Genomic DNA, 20,846 nt, shown 5'->3' on the forward strand with positions numbered 1-20,846 from the left:
AGTGAGTCTATGAGTGAGTCTATGGGTAAGTTAGTCTATGGATGAGTGAGTCTATGAGTGAGTGTATCTCTAAGTAATTCCTTCTATAAGTGAGTCTATGGGTGAGTGATTCTATAAGTGAGTGAATGCTATGAGTGATTAAGTCTATAGGTGAGGTAGTCTATGGGTGAGTGAGTGATACTCAGGGTGGGTACGTGAGTCTATGTGTGAGTCTATGGGTGAGTGAGTGAGTATTTGGGTGAGTAAGTCTATGGGTGAGTCTATGAATGAGTGAGTCTATGGATGAGGGAGTCTATGGGTGAGCGAGTCTAAGGGTGAGTGAGTGAGTCTATGGGTGAGTAAGTCAGTCTATGAGGGCTGCGTCTCTATGTGAGTCGATGAGTGAGTCTATGAATGAGTCCATGAGTGAGTCAATCTATAAGTAATTGTCTATAGGTGAGTGAGTCTATGAGTGAGTGAGTCTATGAGTGAGTAAGTCTATGAGTGAGTGAGTGAGTCTATGAGTGAGTCTATGAGTGAGTGAGTCTATGAGTGAGTTAATCTATAAGTGAATTAATCTATAAGTGATTAAGTATATAGGTGAGTGAGTCTATGAGTGAGTGAGTTTATGGGTAAGTGAGTCTATGATTGAGTGAGTTTGTGTAAGTATATGAGTGAGGGAGTCTATGAGTGAGTGTGTCTATGAATAAGTGAGTCTATGAGTGAGTGAATCTATAAGTGATTGTCTATAGGTGAGTGAGTCTATAGGTGAGTGAGTCTATCAGTGTGTGAGTCTATGGATGAGTGAGTGAGTCTATGCGAGAGTGAGTCTATGGGTGAGTCTATGAGTGAGTGTATCTCAAAAGTAAGTTTGTCTATAAGTGAGTGAGTCTATGGGTGAGTGAGTGAGTCCATGAGTGAGTCTATGAGTGAGTGAGTCTATGAGTGAGTGAGTTAGTCTATGGATGAGTGAGCCAATTTGTGTTATTGAGTATATAGGTGATTTATTCTAAAGGTGAGTGAGTCTAGGAGTGAGTCTATGAGGCAGTGAGTCTATGGGTGAGGGAATCTATGGGTGAGTCTATGAGTGAGTGAGTAAGTCTATGAATGAGTGAGTGAGTCTATGAGTGAGCCTATGGATGAGTGAGTCTATATGTGAGTGAGTCTATGAGTGAGTGAATCTATAAGTGAGTGAGTCTATTGGTGAGTGATTCTATAGGTGAGTGATTCTATACGTGAGTGATTCTAGAGGTGAGTGAGTCTATGGGGGAGTCTATGAGGGAGTGAGTCTATGAAAGAGTGAGTCTATGGATGAGTGAGTCTATGGGTGAGTCTATGACTGAGTGTATCTCAAAAGTAAGTTTTTCTATAAGTGAGTGAGTCTATGGGTGATTCCATGAGTGAGTGAGTTAGTCTATGGATGAGTGAGCCAATCTATGTTATTGAGTATACAGTGAGGGAAAAAAATATTTGATCCCCTGCTGATTTTGTGCGTTTGCCCACTGACAAAAAATGATCAGTTGATACTTTTAATGCTAGGTTTATTTGAACAGTGAGAGACAGAATAATAGCAACAAAATCCAGAAAAACGCATGTCAAAAATTTTATAAATTGATTTGCATTTTAATGAGGGAAATAAGTACTTGTCCCCTCTGCAAAACATAACTTAGTACTTGGTGGCAAAACCCTTGTTGGCAATCACAGAGGTCAGGCGTTTCTTGTAGTTGGCCACCAGGTTTGTACGCATCTCAGGAGAGATTTTGTCCTACTCCTCTTTGCAGATCTTCTCCAAGTCATTAAGGTTTCGAGGTTGACGTTTGGCAACTCGAACCTTCAGCTCCCTCCACAGATGTTCTATGGGATTAAGGTCTGGAGACTGGCTAGGCCACTCCAGGACCTTAATGTGCTTCTTCTTGAGCCACTCCTTTGTTGCCTTGGCCGTGTGTTTTGGGTCATTGTCATGCTGGAATACCCATCCACGACCCATTTTCAATGCCCTGGCTGAGGGAAGGAGGTTCTCACCCAAGATTTGACGGTACATGGCCCCGTCCATCATTCCTGTGATGCGGTGAAGTTGTCCTGTCCCCTTAGCAGAAAAACACCCCCAAAGCATAATGTTTCCACCTCCATGTTTGACGGTGGGGATGGTGTTCTTGGGGTCATAGGCAGCATTCCTCCTCCTCCAAACACGGCGAGTTGAGTTGATGCCAAAGAGCTCCATTTTGGTCTCATCTGACCACAACACTTTCACCCAGTTGTCCTCTGAATAATTCAGATGTTCATTGGCAAACTTCAGACGGGCATGTATATGTGCTTTCTTGAGCAGGGGGACCTTGCGGACGCTGCAGGATTTCAGTCCTTCACGGCGTAGTGTGTTACCAACTGTTTTCTTGGTGACTATGGTCCCAGCTGCCTTGAGATCATTGACAAGATCCTTCCGTGTAGTTCTGGCCTGATTCATCACAGTTCTCATGATCATTGCAACTCCACGAGGTGAGATCTTGCATGGAGCCCCAGGCCGAGGGAGATTGACAGTTATTTTGTGTTTCTTCCATTTGCGAATAATCGCACCAACTGTTATCACCTTCTCACCAAGCTGCTTGGCGATGGTCTTGTAGCCCATTCCAGCCTTGTGAAAGTCTACAATCTTGTCCCTGACATCTTTGGAGAGCTCTTTGGTCTTGGCCATGGTGGAGAGTTTGGAATCTGATTGATTGATTGCTTCTGTGAACAGGTGTCTTTATACAGGTAACAAGCTGAGATTAGGAGCACTCCCTTTAAGAGTGTGCTCCTAATCTCAGCTCGTTACCTGTATAAAAGACACCTGGGAGCCATAAATCTTTCTGATTGAGAGGGGGTCAAATACTTATTTCCCTCATTAAAATGCAAATCAATTTATAACATTTTGACATGCGTTTTTCTGGATTTTGTTGTTATTATTCTGTCTCTCACTGTTCAAATAAAACTACCATTAAAATGATAGACTGATTATTTCTTTGTCAGTGGGCAAACGTACAAAATCAGCAGGGGATCAAATACTTTTTTCCCTCACTGTATAGGTGATTTATTCTAAAGGTGAGTGAGTCGATGGATGAGTCTATGAGTGACTGAGTCTATGGGTGTATGAGTGAGTCTATGATTGAGTGAGTTTATGTGTAAGTCTCTGAGTGAGGGTGTCTATGAGTGAGTGAGTCTATGAATAAGTGAGTCTATGAGTGAGGGAATCTATAAGTGATTGTCTATAGGTGAGTTAGTCTATAGATGAGAGAGTCTATGGGTGAGGGAGTAAATGGGTGAGTGAGTGAGTGAGTCTATGAGTGAGTGAGCCAATCTATAAGTGATTGTTTATAGGTGATTTATTTTAAAGGTGAGTGAGTCTATGGGTGAGTCTATGAGGGAGTGAGTCTATGAAAGAGTGAGTCTATGGGTGAGTGAATGAGTCTATGGGTGATGGAGTCTATGGGTGAGTTAGTGAGTCTATGAGTGAGTGAGTGAGTCTATGGATGAGTGAGTGAGTCTATGCGTGAGTGAGTCTATGGGTGAGTCTATGAGTGAGTGTATCTCTAAAGTAAGTGTGTCTATAGGTGAGTGCGTCTATAAGTGAGTGATTCTATAAGTGACGTCATCTATAAGTGATTAAGTCTATAGGTGAGGGTGTTTTTGCGTGAGTCTATGGGTGAGTGAGTGAGTACACGAGTGGGTGAGTATATGGGTTAGGGAGTCTATCGGTGAGGGAGTCTATGAAAAAGTGAGTCTATGAGTGAATACGTCTATGAGTGAGTGAGTTATTGGGTGAGTGAGTCTATGAGTTAATCTTTGAGTGATTGAGTTTAAGTTAATCTCTGGGTGAGTGATTATATAAATGAGTGAGTCTATGAGTGAGTCTATTGCTGAGTGAGTCTATGAGTGAGTGAGTGAATAAATGGGTGAGTGAGTATTTAAGTGAGTGAGATTACGAATGAGTGACTATGAGTGAGTTAGTTTATGTGTGGGTGAGTCTATGGGTGGGTGAGTCATTGAGTGAGCGAGTCAACGAGCGAGTGAGTGTATGCGTTAATGAGTTAATGAGTCTATGCGTGAGTGAGTATATGAATGAGTGAGTATGAGTGAGTCTATAAAGGAGTGAGTCTGATTGTGTGTGTGTGGAGCAGTTAGCGCTACGCTGAGTTACGAACCCGGGACCTGAATTCGATTCCCGCTCACAGCCACCAACACCAATAATGGCGATTGTCTGAATTGGTCTTAGGCCTCATCTAAGTCAGCTCAGCCTCAAATAAGTACTTGGTGTGACGGTGTGTAGTAAAACATCGCTAGCACTGGGGAGACAAAGGCAGCCGGGCGTGGTGCTGGCCACCTACCCCCTTGTGTGCCAGTGCCGGCCTTCATAGGTGATCACTAACAGCACTTGCCCCATCAGCTTGTTAAGGCTATGCGGAGGATCTTTGTATCTGTGTGTCTGTATCTGAGTGTCTTGTGTGTAATTGTCTGTGTGTGTCTGTGTGTGTGTCTGTGTGTGAGTGTCGAGTGTCTTGTGTGCAATTGTCTGTGTGTTTGAGTGTTAGTCTGTGTGTCTGTATCGGGGTGTCTTGTGTGTAATTGTCTGTGTGTCTGTGTGAGTGAGTGTCTGAGTGGCGAATGACAGGAATTGGTGTCTGTGTGTGTCTCTGTGTGAATGTCTGTGTGAGTGTCTGAGTGAGTCTGTCTGTCTGTATCTGAGTGTCTTGTGTGCAATTGTCTGTGTGTTTGAGTGTCTCTGTGTGTATGTGTGTGAGTGTCTGTGTGTGTCTGTGTCTGTGTGTGAGTGTCTGTGTGTCTCTGTGTGTGTCTGTGTGTTTGAGTGTCTCTGTGTGAGTGTCTGTGTGTGTCTGTGTGTGAGTGTCTGTGTGTGAGTGTCTCTGTGTGTCTGTGTGTGATTGTCTGCGTCTGTCTGTGTGTGAGTGTCTGTGTGTGTCTGTGTGTGTGTCTGTGTGTGTCTGTGTGTGTGTTTGAGTGTCTCTGTCTGTGTGTGTTTCTGTGTCTCTGTGTGTGAGTGTCTGTGTGTGTCTGTGTGTGTGAGTGTCTCTGTGCATCTGTGTGAGTGTGTGTAGTATGTGTGTGAGTGTCTGTGTGTGTAGTATGTGTGTGAGTGTATGTGTGTAGTATGTGTGTAAGTGTCTGTGTGCGTGAGTGTCTCTGTGTCTTACCTCATGTCTGCTTGTGTCGTAAGCTCCACGTCACGTAATCCACAACGTTGGTCGTGATGGTGGAGATGGGAGTGGTGGAGGAGATGGTCGTTTTCGTAACAAGCGATGTTGGTGATGTTGACGATGGTGATGATGGCGTCAATATTTGTGATGTTGATGGTAATGTTGTTGATGTTGCTGGCGTTAATGTGAACGATGATACTGATGATGATAGTGATGATGGTGATGTTGTTGTTGATGATATTGATGATGGTGGTGGTGGTGCTAATGATAGTGGTAGTATTATTGATGGTAATGTTAATGTTAGTGATGTTAATTATCTTGTTAATGCTCTTGATGATCTTGATGGTGGTGATGGAGTTGATGTTGATGGTGTTGATGTTGATAGTAGTTAATGTGTTGATGGTGGTGTTGGTAGTGGTGATGGTGTTGATGGTGGTAATATTGGTGATGTTGATGGTGGTGATGTTGATGGTGGTGATGTAGTTGATAATGTTGATGGTGGTGATGATGGTGGTGATGGCAGTGGTGGTGATGATGTTGATTATGTTGATGGTGGTGATGGTGGTGATGGGGTGGTGATTAGGGGTGGTGATGGTAGTGGTGGTAGGTGATGGTGGTGATGATGGTGGTGGTGATGGTAGTGGTGGTGATGGTGGTGATGTCGAGTTCGCTTTGGTAGTGGAATTGACCAGCGCTTAGAGAGCTTCGGCAAGGGGGAGAGGGGGGGAGGAAGACGTGGGGAGTAGGAGTCGTGTATTAGAGTGTGTGTGGTGTGTGTGTGTGTTAGATTGTGTGTTAGTGTGTGTGTGGTGTGTGTGTTAGTGTGTGTTAGTGTGTGTGTAGTGTGTGTTAGAGTGTGTGTTAGTGTGTGGTGTGTGTGTGTGTTAGTGTGGTGTGGGTGTGTGTTAGTGTGTGTGTGTTAGAGTCTGGTGTGTGTGGTGTGTGTGGTTTGTGTGTGGTGTGTGTGTGTTAGTGTGTGTATGGTCTGTGTTATAGGGTGTGTGTGTCTGTTAGAGTGTGTGCGGTGTGTGTGCTGTGTGTGTGGTCTGTGTGTTAGTGTGTGTGTGTGTGATCTGTGTGTTAGAGTGTGTGTGTTAGAGTGTGTGTGTGTCTGTTAGAGTGTGTGTGTTAGTTAGAGTGTGTGTGTCAGAGTGGTCTTGTAATTACCAACACGCTGTTCCAGCATCAACACATCCACACAACATCATGGATGCATGCTGGGTGCGATCAAGAACATCTGCTGGACTATATAGTGACGGATCTGAGGATGCGGGCCTATGTCCTTGACACCAAGACCTACCGTGGAGCTGATCTGCCCTCTAACCATCGACTAGTCATCTGTAAGATGCGCCTACCATTCTTCCACTCCGGTGGTGGGTGTACACCCAGGACACCATTCAAACCTAAGGTGGCCTGGTCTCAGCTAACTGATGGAAGTTGCGAGTGGGAATTTCATCATCGCTTGCAGCTAGTGTTGGCATCATCCCCCACTCCTCCTGATGTCGAGGGGAAATGGGCGAGGTTTAGGACTGTGGCTCATGCAGCTGCAATGGCTGCTTTGGGTACACGGTCCAGACCTCCCCAGAGACCCTGGCTGACAAAGGAGGTGTTCAGGATGGCTGAGAAAATGTGACAGGCCCACTCTCATCGTCTACAGCATCCCTCATCAGAGAATGAGGAGGCTTACCGCAGCCTTCGCTCGGAGGTTTGGAGAACCGTGAGGCGTTGCAAGGATGGGTGGTGGTCGCGGGTTGCTGAGGAGATGGAATCTGCCTTGGTGGCCCGCGATCACAAATCACTCTTTAATTTGATCAAAATAGTACCTTGTAGTGCCACACCTATCACCATCATTAGGGGAAAGAACGGTGATCCAATCTCCGACCCCGAGAACAGGTTTGCAGATTTGTTAATAATTTCTGTGAGGTCTTGGGGGAGGGGAAATCCCTCAGCCTGGAAAACATCGTGGGGCAAAGTGGGGATGAACCTGCTGAGGCTGCGGTGCCTCAAATATTGGAAGAAGAAGTCACCCCCTGTGAGTGGCTGTCTAAAGTGCCATCTGTTGAGGAAGTACTGAAGGTGATCCAGAGTCTTAGACCAGGAAAAGCACTGGACAGAGATGATCTCCCAAGTGAAATGCTGAGGGAGGGTGGCGTACGTGCACAGACTGACCTACTTGACATCAAAATAAAAAAACATGATTTGAAGCTTTCATGACTGCAGGAATTACTCTTTGGTTTTTTTGGTAAAGTCATCATAGAAATAAAATAAAAAATACAATACGACGTTTCGATTGCAACACAAGCACTCGTCATCAGGTCGAGCTTAGCTAAATTTGAGATAATAAACACAGACACGAGGACACAAACAGACGCACAAGCAGGAGACAAAACAACTCCCAATTGGTGATGGCGCAGTTCTGGAGAGAGTGGAGAGTTTTCCATACCTGGGCAGAGGTCTCACTCCGAATCAGTCGAGCGGAATTATCTTTTCATCGGTTGCATAATGCTGTGTGGAAGCTACCTAGTCTGTCGCTCCACACGAAGCTTCATGTCTTATTGACCACAGTCATGCCCTCCCTTCTCTACGCTTGCGAAACGTGGACACCCCTAATAGAACATCTTCGCCAGTTAGACACATTTAGGCCGGCCTGTCTATGACCCATCCTGTGTTTAACCAGGCTGGATTGCGTGAGCTCACAATCCTTGGAAAATCTAGACAAAGTCTCATCGGTGAGCTCCTCCGGCAGGCAAGGCTGCGTTGGCTGGGTCATGTAGCCCGTATGCCCAGCCACCGCATGCCTAAACAGCTTTTGTTCGGCCGGATCGAGGGGGCTAAACGGGCGCAGCACGGGCTAGAGAAGAGATGGAGTGATGTGGTACAGAAGGACGTGGAGCTGAGTGGATTTGCCGATGACTGGTACCAGCGGTGTCAAGATCGGCCTCTGTGGAGGAGGCTCGTGAAGGACGCTGCTGAGCAGTTGGAGGCAGTCGCCCTCCAGCAACAACGGAGGGCGGAGGAGCGACACTCACAACGAGCGGAGTGCCGGGTGGCTAAAGCACAGCAAGTTGGCACAGTAGGGGGCACAGGTGGTGCATCGGCCACTCATCTCAGTCAGTCGACTCGTGGCGCCTGCTGGGTCTGCCCCGTGACCTCCTGCCAGCGGGCGTTCGACACTTCACGTGGCCTCAAGGTGCACATGGCTTGGCACAGCGTCGTGGTGACATCACCGCCACTTAGTTGCGAATAGCGGTTGTTGTTGTTGTTAGAGTGTGTGTGTTAGTGGGGAGCGGTATTGTAGTGGTTATCACACTGCGCTACTAACCTGGATTCCCGCTCATGGCCAAAACCAGTGACGATTATTTGAACCGGTCCTGGGCCTCCCCTAGGACGACTCAGCCTCAAATGAGTACCTGGTGTGGTGTGTAAACATCGTTACTGAGGAGATAAAGGCGGCCGGGCGTGGTGCTGGCCACCCACCCCCTCGTGTGCTGTGCTGGTCTTCATAGGTGCTCAATAACAGCACTTGCTTAGCAGCCTTTTAAGGCTATACGGGGGATCCTTGTCTTTGTGCTGGATGGTAACGCTGTGGTGGATGTGAGCAATTCCATGGAGGGAAGGCCAGTTCCAAAATCGGCGATACCCATTCATGGCGTTTGTAGCCACCACAGCGGCCAAACGGGGGATCTTTACGGGTCCGAGGGCCTGGTAACTCCTCCACTTTCAATTTTTTTTACCACTAAACCAGGTGAAAAATGTAGGTCAAAACTTGTTCCGGAGGCCCTGTGGGGACAGGCGTCTATGACATTTCCTGGCCAAACCTTATTTGGCGGAGCCAGGAGACTGAATCCTTACCCTCGGGATCCCTCAAGACCAGCAAAAAGCCACTGCAGGTGGCCACGTGGAATATTCGAATGATCACTGCGGAGGAGAGGCTGCCACTCCTCTGTCGGGAGCTGAACCGGTACCGCCTGGATCTCTGCGGTATTTAGGTGGTCCGGTGGACTAGCTCTGGCTAGTGGTGAATAGTCCTCTATTGGGGCAGGAGACTGCCGAACACAAGAATGAAGTTAGATGTGGGAGCTGTAAGTCCCAGGCTACTGTGGGCTTGCCTTCCAATCAACCAGCGATGAGGAGTGGCGATTGTTCTTATTTATTCCACCACCGAAGATGAACATCAGTGGAGGGTTGCAGGCAAGGCCGATGAGTCAGATGCCTTCAATCACCTCCTGTCACAGGTGCTAGCTAAAGTGGCCCTTTGGGATAGCGTCATCCTGTTGGGTGACGTTAATGCCCGAGTGGGTCATGATGCTGGCACATGGTCTGGAGTGATTGGAAGGCATGGGCCAGATCAGCACGATAGCAAGGGTAGGAGGTTGCTCGACTTTCGTGCAGCCAACACGCTGTTTCGGCATCGGCATATCAACACATCATAGATTCACACTGGGTCCAAGCAAGAACACATACTGGACTATACAACGACGGAACAGCGGATGTGGGCCCATTTCCTTGACACCAGGACCTACCGTGGAGCTGATCTGCCCACTGATCATCGGCTTGTCATCTGTAAGATGCACCTGCCATTATTCCACTCCGGTGGTGAGTGTACACTCAGGACCCCATTCCAACCCATAGTGGTCTAGTCTCAGCTAGCTGATGAAAGTTGAAAGCAAAATATCATCATCACTTGTCGCTGGGGTTGGCATCGTCCCTCCTCCTCCTGATGCCAAAGGGAAATGAGCGAGGTTTAAGAGTGTGGCTCATGCAGCTGTAATGGCTGCTTTGGGTGCACGGTTCAAACATTCCCAGATATCCTGTCTGACAGAGGAGGTGTTCTGGCTGGCTGAAAAACAGGCCCACTCTCACCACCGACAGCATCCCATATCAGAGAATGAGGAGGCTTACCGCAGCCTTCGCTCGGAGGTTCGGAGAGCCGTGAGGCGCTGCAAGGATGGGTGGTAGTTGCGGGTTGCTGAGGAGATGGAATCTGCCTCGGTGGCTTGTGATCACAAATTACAATTTAACTCCATCAAAAAGTAACTTGCAGCACCACAACTATCACCATCATTAGTAGAAAAAAGGTGATCTGATCTCCGAACCCCAGGAACAGGTTTGCAGAATTGGTGAGCATTTCTGTGAGGTCTTGGCGGAGGGGAAATATCTCAGCCTGGAAAACATCATGGGGCAAAGTGGGGATGATCCTGCCGAGGCTGCGGTGCCTCAAATATTGGAAGAAGTCACCCCCTGTGAGTGTAGGGCTGAAGTTCCATTTGTTGAGGAAGTACAGAAGGCAATCGAGAGTCTGAGACCAGGAAACGCACCGGGCATACATGATCTCCAAAGCGAAATGCTGAGGGAGGGTGGCGTTTGTGCGCAGACTGCCCTATATGAAAATAATAAGTCTGGACCACTGGACGGGTTCCGCAGGTTTGGAAGGATGCCCTGGTGGTGCCCCTCTTTAAGAATGGAGCCCGCACAGACTGTAACAATTACAGCGGCATCTCCCTCCTAGGTGTTCTGGAAAAGGTCCTGGCAAGGATTATTCAACATCGCTTAATTAAGCACGTTGAGGAGAGGCTTGTAGATCCCCAGTGTGGTTTCAAGCCAGGGTGGTTTCTTGACAGATGTCATATTTTCTGTCTGTCTGCTACAGCAGAGGTATACGGTATTCCAACAAGACTTACATCTTTGCTGGATTGAACTGGTCAAGCTCTATGATAACATAAATAGGCTTGGGCTCTGGGTTGTTCTTTGTGCTTTCAGAATTCCTGACTCTGTTCACAACCATTAAGGGTCTTCATGATGGTGGGCAGGCCCGGGGAAATTACGTGGCCGAGAGTCTTAGCCATTTCCCGTTCACCTTGGGGTGCGACAGGGTTGTCCTCTGGCTCCAACATTATTTAACATCTATTTAGACCAATTAGTTCATGAAGCCATCGATGGCTGTACTGGAGGAATTTCCATCTGGTATAGATACAATGGGAGGCTGATCAATGCTCGGGTGCGGAATTGGATGGCCCCCATTTGGTCAACCATATAAGATATGCTGATGATCTGGTAATTGCTACTTACTCAGAGGAGGAGTTGGAGGCACTGCTGCTGATCCTGGTGTATGCCCCTAAGAGGTAGCGCCTAACCATCAGGCCCACCAAAATTTAGCACCTGCCTGTGTATTTTGTGCCATCAAACACTCCACCACTACAACTCCCAATTGGTGATGGGGCAGTTGTGGAGAGAGTGGAGAGTTTTCCATACCTCGGCAGTGTGCTCATGACCAGCTCCGGTTTGACAGCAGAGGTCTCACTCCGAATCACTCGAGCGGCATTATATTTTCATCAGCTGCGTAACGCTGTGTGGAAGCTACCTAGTCAGTCGCTCCACACGAAGCTTCGGGTCATCAGCCACAGTAATGCCCTCCCTTCTCTATGCTTGCGAAACATGGACCCCCCCCCCCCCCATTGGAACATCTTGCCAGTTAGAAACATTTAGGCTGGCCTGCCTATGATCCATCCCGTGTTTAACCAAGCAGAATTGTGTGAGGAGCTCACAATACCTTGAAAGATCTGGGCAAAGTCTCATCGGTGAGCTCCTACAGGAGAGAATGCTGCATTGGCTTAGCCATATAGCCCACATGTCCAACCACCGCATGCCTAAAGAGCTTGTATTCGGCTGGATGAAGAGGGCTAAATGGACACGGCATGGGTTAGAGAAGAAATGGGTTGATGTGGTACAAGCGAATTTGGAGCTGAGTGGACTTATCAATGACAGGTACCAGCTGTGTCAAGAACGGCCTCTGTGGAAGAGGCTAGTGAAGGACGCTACTGAGTAGTTGGAGGCAGTCGACCTCTAACAACAACGAAGGGGAGAGGCGCGACGCTCACAACGTGCGGAGCGCTGGACGGCTAAAACAGAGCAAGCAGGCACAGTAGGGGGTACAAGTGGTGCATCGGCCAGTCATCTCAGTCAGTCAACCCATGGCACCTGGGTCTGTCCAGTGACCACCTGTCAGCGAGCGTTTGACACTTCACGTGGCCTTAACATGCACATATGCAGGCACAATCACCGTGGTGATGTCCCTGCCACTTAGGGGCGAATGACGGTTGTTGTTTGTGTGTTAGAAGTGTGTTTGACTGTGTGTTAGTGTGTTATTAGTGAGTGTGTGTTAGTCCGGCAAAAGCAACCCCCTACCTCCTCACTGGTGCCGGATGCAAACACTGTGGTGGATGTGAGCTATTGCCATAGAGGGAAGGCCAAATCCAAAATCGGCTATACCCCTGAATGGGGCTTGAAGCCACCACAGCAGCCAAACGGGGCCTCTGGAGGGGTGCTAAGTGCTGGTATCACTTCCACCTTCACTTTTTTACCAGTAAACCACGTGAAAAATATACAACGAAGCTTGTGCTGGAGGTGCAGGGGGGCAAGCGTCGATGACGTCTGCTGGCCAAATCCCATTTGGTAGAGCCAATAGATTCCTCCAGAAATAGCAAAAAGCCATTGTGGGTGGCCACGTGCAATGTTCAAACGCTCACTGCGTGGGAGAGGCTGCCACTCCTCTGTCGGGAGCTGAACCTGTACCAGCTGGATCTCTGCGGTATTTAGGAGATTCAGTGGACTGGCTCTGCCTCCTGGCACCATAAGAGACTGCCAAACAGTCGCCTGTTTGGCAGTGTGGGAAGCCGTTAGCCCTAGGCTACTGTGGGCTCACCTTGCTATTAACCAGAGGCGAGGAGTGGTGGTTACGTATATCCCCACCGAAGATGAACATAAGTAGAGGGATGCAGGTAAGGCCGGTGAGTCAGATGCCTTCGATCACCTCCTGTCACAGGTGCTCACTAAAGTGGCCCCTCGGGATATAATCATTCGGTTGGGTGACTGAAATGTTGAGGGAGGGTACCGTCTGTATAGAGACTGCCCTACATGATATCATCACAACTTTCTTAACTACAGGACGAATACCGCAGGATTGGAAGGATACCCTTGTGGCCCCCCTCTTTAAGAAGGGGGACCACACAGACGCCATATTCTCTGTCTGCTACAGCAGAGGTGTGGGGAATTCCAACAGGATATACATCTCTGCTTTATTTACCTGGTCAAGGCCTATGCTACCATCAATAGGTCTGGGCTCTGGATTGTTTGTTGTGCTTTCGGAGTTGCTGACTCTCTGTTCACAATCATTCACGACGGCGGGCAGGCCCGGGTAAATCTACGTGTCCAGGAGTTGGAGCCAATCCCTGTTCCCCTTGGGGTGTGACATGGATATCCTCTGGCACCTACATTATTTAACATCACCTTTGACCACGTAGTTTGAGGCTTTTCATGGATGTACCAGAGGAATCTTCATTTGGTACAGATGAAATGAGAGGCTGATTGAAGCCCAGGTGCAGTCGTAGGATGGCTCCCTATTGGTGAACCATGTTACGTATGCAGATGATCTGATGACTGCTGCTCACTTACAAGAGGAGTTGAAGGTTTTGCTGCTGAACCTGGAGCGTGCCACTAAGAGGTGCAGCCTTACCATCAGCGCCTCCAAAACTAAGCACCTGCCTGGGTATGTTATGCCATGGAACACTCCACCCCCTCCACAACTGGTGATGGAGCAGTTGTGGAGAGAGTGGAGAGGTTTCAATTCCTGGGGTGGACGACCTACTATTCATCCCGTGTTTAACCAAGCTGAAATGTGTGAGGAGCTCACAAATCCTTGCAAGATCTGGACAAAGTCCCATCAGTGAGCTCCTCCAGCAGGCAAGGCAGCATTGGCTGGGTCATGTACCCTGCATGCTCAACCAACTGCATGCCCAAACAGCTTCTGTTTGGTTGGATAGAGGGTTAAACGGGCACTGCATGGGCTGGAGAAGAGATGGAATGATGTGGCACGAGAGGATATGGAGCTGAGTGGACTTGCCGATGACTGGTACCAATGGTGTCAAGATCGGCCTGTGTGGAGGAGGCTCGTGAAAAACGCTCCTGGGCAGTTGGAGGCAGTTGCCCTCCAACAACAACGGAGGGTGGAGGAGCGACGCTCACAACAACGAGCGGAGCGCCGTGCGGCTAAAACACAGCAAGTTGGCACAGTAGGGGGCACAGGTGGTGCATCTGCCAATCATCGCAGTTAGTCAACTCATGGCACCTGCTGGGCCTGTCCCGTGACCTCCTGTCAGCGAGCCTTTGACACTTCACGTGGCCTCAGAGTGCACCTGGCCTAGCACGGCGCCGTGGTAACGTCACCGTCTCCGGCGAATGGCAGGTATTGATATATGAGTATTATATACACACACACGAGTACTGTGTATACATCTATACGAGTACTGTGTCTATGTGTGTACAGTATATGAGTACGATGTATATATGAATACTATGTTTATGAGTGTAAATAAGTAGATGAGTGTATGAATACTATGCATATGTATGTATATATGTATATATGAGTGTATATGTGTGTATATATATATGAGGGCCGAGTGTTGGAGGAGCTTGCAGGCTTCCTGTGTTGGGGCAGGAAGTGTCTGGGGCTGTGTGCGGGGCTCCGATAGCAGCCCGACAGGAAGCCTGCACACAGATTACTCACTCACATACACACACACTCACATACACACTCTACATACACACACACTCACATACACACTCTACATATACACACACTACATACACATTCTACATACACACACACTCACATACACACTTTACATACAACAACCGCCATTCGCCACTAAGTGGCGGTGACGTCACCACGACGCTTGTGCCAGGCCAAGTGCACCTTGAGGCCACGTGAAGTGTCGAATGCCCGCTGGCAGGAGGTCACGGGGCAGACCCAGGTGCCACGGGTCGACTGACCGTGATGACCGAGATGACTGGCTGATGCACCACCTGTGCCCCCTACTGTACCAATTTGCTGTGCTTTAGCTACCCGGCGCTCCGCTCGTTGTTGTGAGTGTCGCTCCTCCGCCCTCCGTTGTTGTTGGAGGGCGACTGTCTCCAACTGCCCAGTAGCGTCCTTCATGAGCCTCCTCCACAGAGAGGCCGATCTTGACACCGCTGGTACCAGTCATCGGCAAGTCCACTCAGCTCCACGTCCTCCTGTACCACATCACTCCATCTCTTCTCTAGCCCGTGCCGCGCCCGTTTCGCCCCCTCGATCCGGCCGAACAAAAGCTGTTTAGGCATGCAGTGGCTGGGCATGCGGGCTACATGACCCAGCCACCGCAGCCTCGCCTGCCGGAGGAGCTCACCGATGGGACTTTGCCCAGATCTTTCAAGGATTTGTGAGCTCCTCACACAATCCAGCCTGGTTAAACCCAGGATGGATCGTAGGCAGGCCAGCCTAAATGTTTCTAACCGGCGAAGATGCTCCATTAGGGGGGTCCACGTTTCGCAAACATAGCGAAGGGAGGGAATGACTGTGGCCGAGAAGACCTGAAGCTTCGTGCGGAGCGACAGACCAGGCAGCTTCCACACAGCGTTACACAACCGATGAAAATATATTGCCACTCGACTGATTCGGAGTGAAACCTCCGCTGCCAAACCGGAGCCAGTCATGAGCACACTGCCCAGGTATGGGAAAACTCTCCACTATCTCCACAACTGCTCCATCACAGATTGGGAGTTGTGGGGGTAGATTGCCCGATGGTACAAAATACCCAGGCAGGTGCTTCGTTTTGGTGGGGCTGATGGTAAGGCCCCACCTCTTAGTGGCACACTCCAGCTTCAGCAGCAGCACCTCCAACTCCTCCTCTGAGTGAGCTGCAATTATCAGATCGTCTGCATACATAACGTGGTTAACCAATAGGGAGCCATCCCTTGACCGCACCCGGGCATCGATCAGCCTCCCATTGTATCTGTACCAGATGGAAATTCCCCCGGTACAGCTGCTGAAGGCTTCACAAACTACGTGGTCAAAATAGATGTTAAATAATGTGGGAGCCAGAGGACATCCCTGTCGCATCCCAAGGTGGACAGGAAATGGCTCCGACTCCCGGCCAGGTAGTTTTACCCGGTCCCGCTCACCATCATGAAGGTCCTTAATGATCGTGAGCAGAGGGTCAGGGATTCCAAAAGCACGAAAAACAACCCAGAGCCCAGGCCTACTGATGGTATCATAGGCCTTGACCAGGTCAATAAAGCAGAGATGTAGGTCTTGTTGGAATTCCCTACACCTCTGCTGTAGCAGACAGACAGAAAATATGGCATCTGTGCAAGACCGCCCTTTCCTGAAATCGCATTGGGGCTCCACAAGCCTCTCCTCAGCGTGCCTAGCAAGGCGATGTTGAATAATCCTTGCCAGGACCTTTCCCGGCACACTGAGGAGTGAGATGCCCCTGTAGTTGTTACAGTCTGTGGAGTCCCCCTTCTTAAAGAGGGGGACCCACCAGGGCATCCATACACACTCACTCACATAAACACACACTCACATACACACACACACTCACATATTTACTCTACATACATACATACACACTCACTCACATACATATAAAAAAACAAATACCACCCGTATAGCCTTTACAGACTGTTGGGGCAAGTGCTGTTAGCGAGCAGTACCTATGAAGGCTGGCACAGCACACGAGGGGGTGGGTGGCCAGCACCACGCCCGGCCGCCTTTGTCTCCCCAGTGACGATGTTTAAACATCACACCAGGTACTTAGTTGACGCTGAGTCGACCTAGGAGAGGCCCAGGACGGGTTCAGATCGTCACTTGTGTTGGCCGTGAGCGGGAATCAAACTCGGTATGCCAGGTTCGTAGCGAAGCGCGCCTACCACTACACCACCGCTCTCCATATATATACACACACACTCATATACATACACACAGTCACATACACACTCACTCCGATAGCTGCCCGGCAGGAAGCCTGCACTCTCACAGATTACACACTCACTTACACACACATATATATACATGCAAACATACATACACGTCGTCACACACAGCCTACAGTGGAATGGACTAGTGGCCACGGGCGGTAATGACAGGGGAGTCAGCCTGCAGTGTGAGTGGACTGGTGGACACGGGAGGTAATGACAGGGGGAGTCAGCCTGCAGTGTGAGTTGACTGGTGGTCATGGGAGGTAATGACAGGGGAGTCAGCCTGCAGTGTGAGTGGACTGGTGGACACGGGAGGTAATGACAGGGGGAGTCAGCCTGCAGTGTGAGTGGACTCGTGGTCATGGGAGGTAATGACAGGGGAGTCAGCCTGCAGTGTGAGTGGACTGGTGGACACGGGAGGTAATGACAGGGGGAGTCAGCCTGCAGTGTGAGTGGACTGGTGGCCACGGGAGGTAGTGAGAGGGGGAGTCAGCCTGCAGTGTGAGTGGACTGGTGGCCACGGGAGGTAATGACAGGGGGAGTCAGCCTGCAGTGTGAGTGGACTGGTGGCCACGGGAGGTAGTGAGAGGGGGAGTCAGCCTGCAGTGTGAGTGGACTGGTGGCCACGGGAGGTAGTGACGGGGAGTCAGCCTGCAGTGTCAGTGGACTGGTGGCCACGGGCGGTAATGACAGGGGAGTCAGCCTGCAGTGTGAGTGGACTGGTGGCCACGGGAGGTAATAACAGGCGAGTCAGCTTTCAGTACGAGTGGACTGGTGGCTGCACAATTGACCGAGAATCGGAGCGTGGCCAGGTGACGGAAGAGGATGGTAGAGTCTGCTGGTAGAGCGAGCGGTCTAGAACCAGCGAGAAGGTTCGGGAATGGGGGTGTGGCCTCGAACCGCATATAATGGAGATGCGCGGCAGACTCGGGGCTGTTGCAGTGGGGGTCTCCGCCATTTCCAACGTGAGCACGTGGCCCCTTAATAAAGAAACCATCTCAAGACAAGTGCGTCCAAGTCGCCATTACACACTCACAGATTACACACACACCTACATGCTCAAATACAAAGATTCCCCGTGTAGCCTTAACAGTGTAGGAGCAAGTATTGTTAGCGAGTAGCACCTATGAACGCCGGCATGCCACACGAGGGGTTGGGTGGCCAGCACCACCCTTGGCCGCCTGTCTCCCTAATGGTGATGTTTACACATCGCACCACATACTCAGTGGAGGCCGAGTTGACCCAGGGGAGGTCTTGGACTGGTTCAGATAATCACCTTGAGTGGGAATCGAACCCGGGTGTCACCACAGCGCTTGTGCCAGGCTATGTGCACTTTAAGGCCATGTGAAGTGTCGAACGCCCACGAGCAAGAGGTCATGGGACAGATCCAGCAGGTGCCATGGGTTGACTGATGGAGGTGACTGGCCGATGCACCACCTTTGCCCTCTACTGTACCAACTTGCTGTGTTTTAGTCGGACGGCGCTCCGCTCGTTGTGAGCGTCGCTCCTCCGCTCTCCGTTGTTGCTGGAGGGCGACTGCCTCCAACTGCCCAGTAGCGTCCTTCACGAACCTCCTCCTCCACAGAAGCCGATCTTAACTCTGCTGGCTCCAAACTTCGGCAAGTCCACTCAGCTTCATATCCTCTTGTACCACATCATTCCATCTCTTCTCTAGCCCAACTCTTGAGCTTTCCCAGCACACACAAACACACACTCACTAACACTCAGACACTCCTAACACAGAGAGACACGTCATACAATCATCCAGCAGTGGAATAAGACTGTCTTTATTATTTGTATTTGTCTACCTATCTCTGTGTATCTCTATGAGTATATATATCTCATTGAGTCTGAGTATATGCATCTCTATGAGTCTATGTATCTCTATACGTTTGTATGTGTCTCTGAGTATGCATCTCACTGAGTATCTATGTATCTCTATGTGTCTCTGAGTCTATATATCTCTAGGAGTCTGAGTCGATAGACTCAGACTCATAAACTCACCACACCAAGAATCGACTCACCACACAGACGCATAGACTCATCACACCGAAACCCACACTCATCACACCGAGACATATATCGTACAGAGACCCACAGAATCACCACAGAGATCCATAGACTCACCACACATAGATCCATAGACTAACCACACCGAGACCAATGAATAATAATGAATTAACTAGTAACCAAGGATTAAGCAATGAATCCAATAACCCAATAACAGTAAGTTGAATTGACCAGTAGCTTCCGAAATGCATTGTGGGTAGTGGAGGGGCAGAACTTCATGTGATGTCTTTGCCACGTCCTGTCACGCAATCCTGCCCCGTATCCAATAGGTTCTTAGTCCTGGAAGGCATGGAGCTATGGGGAGAAAAAGACAGAGGCAAAGCTACCTCAGGTAGCCTCACTCACTCACTCACCCACCCATTCACCAACCGACCGACCCACCCATCGACCGACCCACCAACCCACCTACCCACCCACCCACCCACCGGCTGACCCACCCACCCACCGACTGGATGACCAACCCCCCACCCAACGACCCACCCACTCATCTATCCACCAACTCACCAAATCAACCACTCATTTATCCACTCACCCACTCAACCTACTCACTCAATCATTCAGTCACCCACCCACCCACTCACACACCCACCCACCTACTCACTCATCCACTCACTCATCTACTCCCTCACTCACCCACTCAACCACACACCGACCCACTCACCCACCCACCTCTTTCTGGATGAGTCTTCCACGTTCAATGGCTTTGTGTTCCTTTTCCTGGGAATGCAGAGAGCTTAGAGATGAGATTCCACCCACCACACGGTTTCTCCCCACTACCCACACGGTCCCTCCCCACTACCCAAAGGGTCCATCACCACTACCCACATGGTTCCCGTGTCTCCCGTGTGTCTCCATGTGTCTCCGTGTGTCCTCCGTGTCTCGCCCATTTCTCCCCGTGTGTCCTTGTTTCTTGCTCGTGTCTCCCCCGTGTCTCCTCGTGTCTCCCCCGTGTCTCTGCAATGTCTCCCCCGTGTCTCCCCGTGTGTCTCCGTGTGTCCCCGTGTCTCCCCTGTGTCTCCCCCGTGTTTCCCCTGTGTCTCCCCTGCATCGTCTCTCCACACCTTGTCTCCAGACTGGTGGTATTTCTTTGCCTCTTGGGAGTAGCGAGAATATTCATTCTTGAGAAACGCAGTGTAGTCTACGCAGAGACACGGTGAGACACGGTGGGACACGGTAAGACACGGGGAGAGAGAGGGAGAAAGAGACACGGGGAGACAGGGAGATAGAAATAGACACAGGGAGACACTGGGGAGACACTGGGGAGACACTGGGGAGACACGGGGGAGACACGGGGGAGACATGGGCAGACACGGGCAGAGAGATGGGGGAGACACGGTGAGACACGGGGGAGACTCGGGGGAGACACGGGGAGAGAGACACAGGGAAACACAGGGAGAGACACGGGGAGATACAGTGAGGAGACACGGGGAGAGAGACACGGGGAGAAACTTGAGGAAACACGGGGAGAGACACGGAGAGAGACACGGGGAGAGACACGGGGAGAGAAACGGGGAGAGACACGGAGAGAGACACGGAGAGAGACACAGGGAGAAATGGGGAGACACGGGGAGACACGGTAAGACACAAGGAGAAATGGGGAGACACGGGGGTGATATGGTGGAGACACGGTGAGACATGGGGAGACACGGTGAGACATGGGGAGACACGGGGAGAGACACGGGGAGAGACACGGGGAGAGACACGGGAAGAGACACGGGGAGAGACATGGGAAGAGACACGGAGAGAGACATGGGAAGAGACACGGGGAAAGACACGGGGAGAAACACGGGGAGGCACTCACTCGATGGTTGAGTC

General features: G+C 50.0%; 3 protein-coding genes across 6 annotated transcripts in view; 1 reads left to right on the forward strand and 2 right to left on the reverse strand.

The window, feature by feature from the left end:
- LOC133361295 (protein lyl-1-like) overlaps positions 1–5,831 on the reverse strand; it is a 38,146-nt gene extending 32,315 nt beyond the window's left edge. Inside the window, exon 1 of the mRNA XM_061580234.1 lies at positions 5,163–5,831. The gene's annotated coding sequence lies outside the window, so the exon portion shown is untranslated. The remainder of the gene's footprint in view (positions 1–5,162) is intronic.
- Positions 1–20,846, forward strand: part of LOC133361317 (zinc finger protein 91-like) — a gene marked incomplete at its 3' end in the record, with an annotated part of 1,159,662 nt that overhangs the window by 374,920 nt on the left and 763,896 nt on the right. The window lies entirely within an intron of this gene.
- LOC133361257 (coiled-coil and C2 domain-containing protein 1A-like) overlaps positions 18,727–20,846 on the reverse strand; it is a 52,871-nt gene continuing 50,751 nt past the window's right edge. For all 4 annotated transcript variants that reach the window (XM_061580160.1, XM_061580162.1, XM_061580161.1 and 1 more), the window contains 3 exons: positions 20,093–20,169; positions 19,701–19,748; positions 18,727–19,325 (listed from right to left, as the gene is read on the reverse strand). In XM_061580160.1, coding sequence (XP_061436144.1) covers positions 19,305–19,325; positions 19,701–19,748; positions 20,093–20,169 — 146 coding nt within the window. In that variant the 3' untranslated portion in view covers positions 18,727–19,304. The remainder of the gene's footprint in view (positions 19,326–19,700; positions 19,749–20,092; positions 20,170–20,846) is intronic.

This window comes from Lethenteron reissneri, chromosome 72 (genome assembly GCF_015708825.2).
Source record: "Lethenteron reissneri isolate LAM-NWPU_2019-01 chromosome 72, ASM1570882v1, whole genome shotgun sequence".
Lineage (NCBI taxonomy): Eukaryota > Metazoa > Chordata > Hyperoartia > Petromyzontiformes > Petromyzontidae > Lethenteron > Lethenteron reissneri.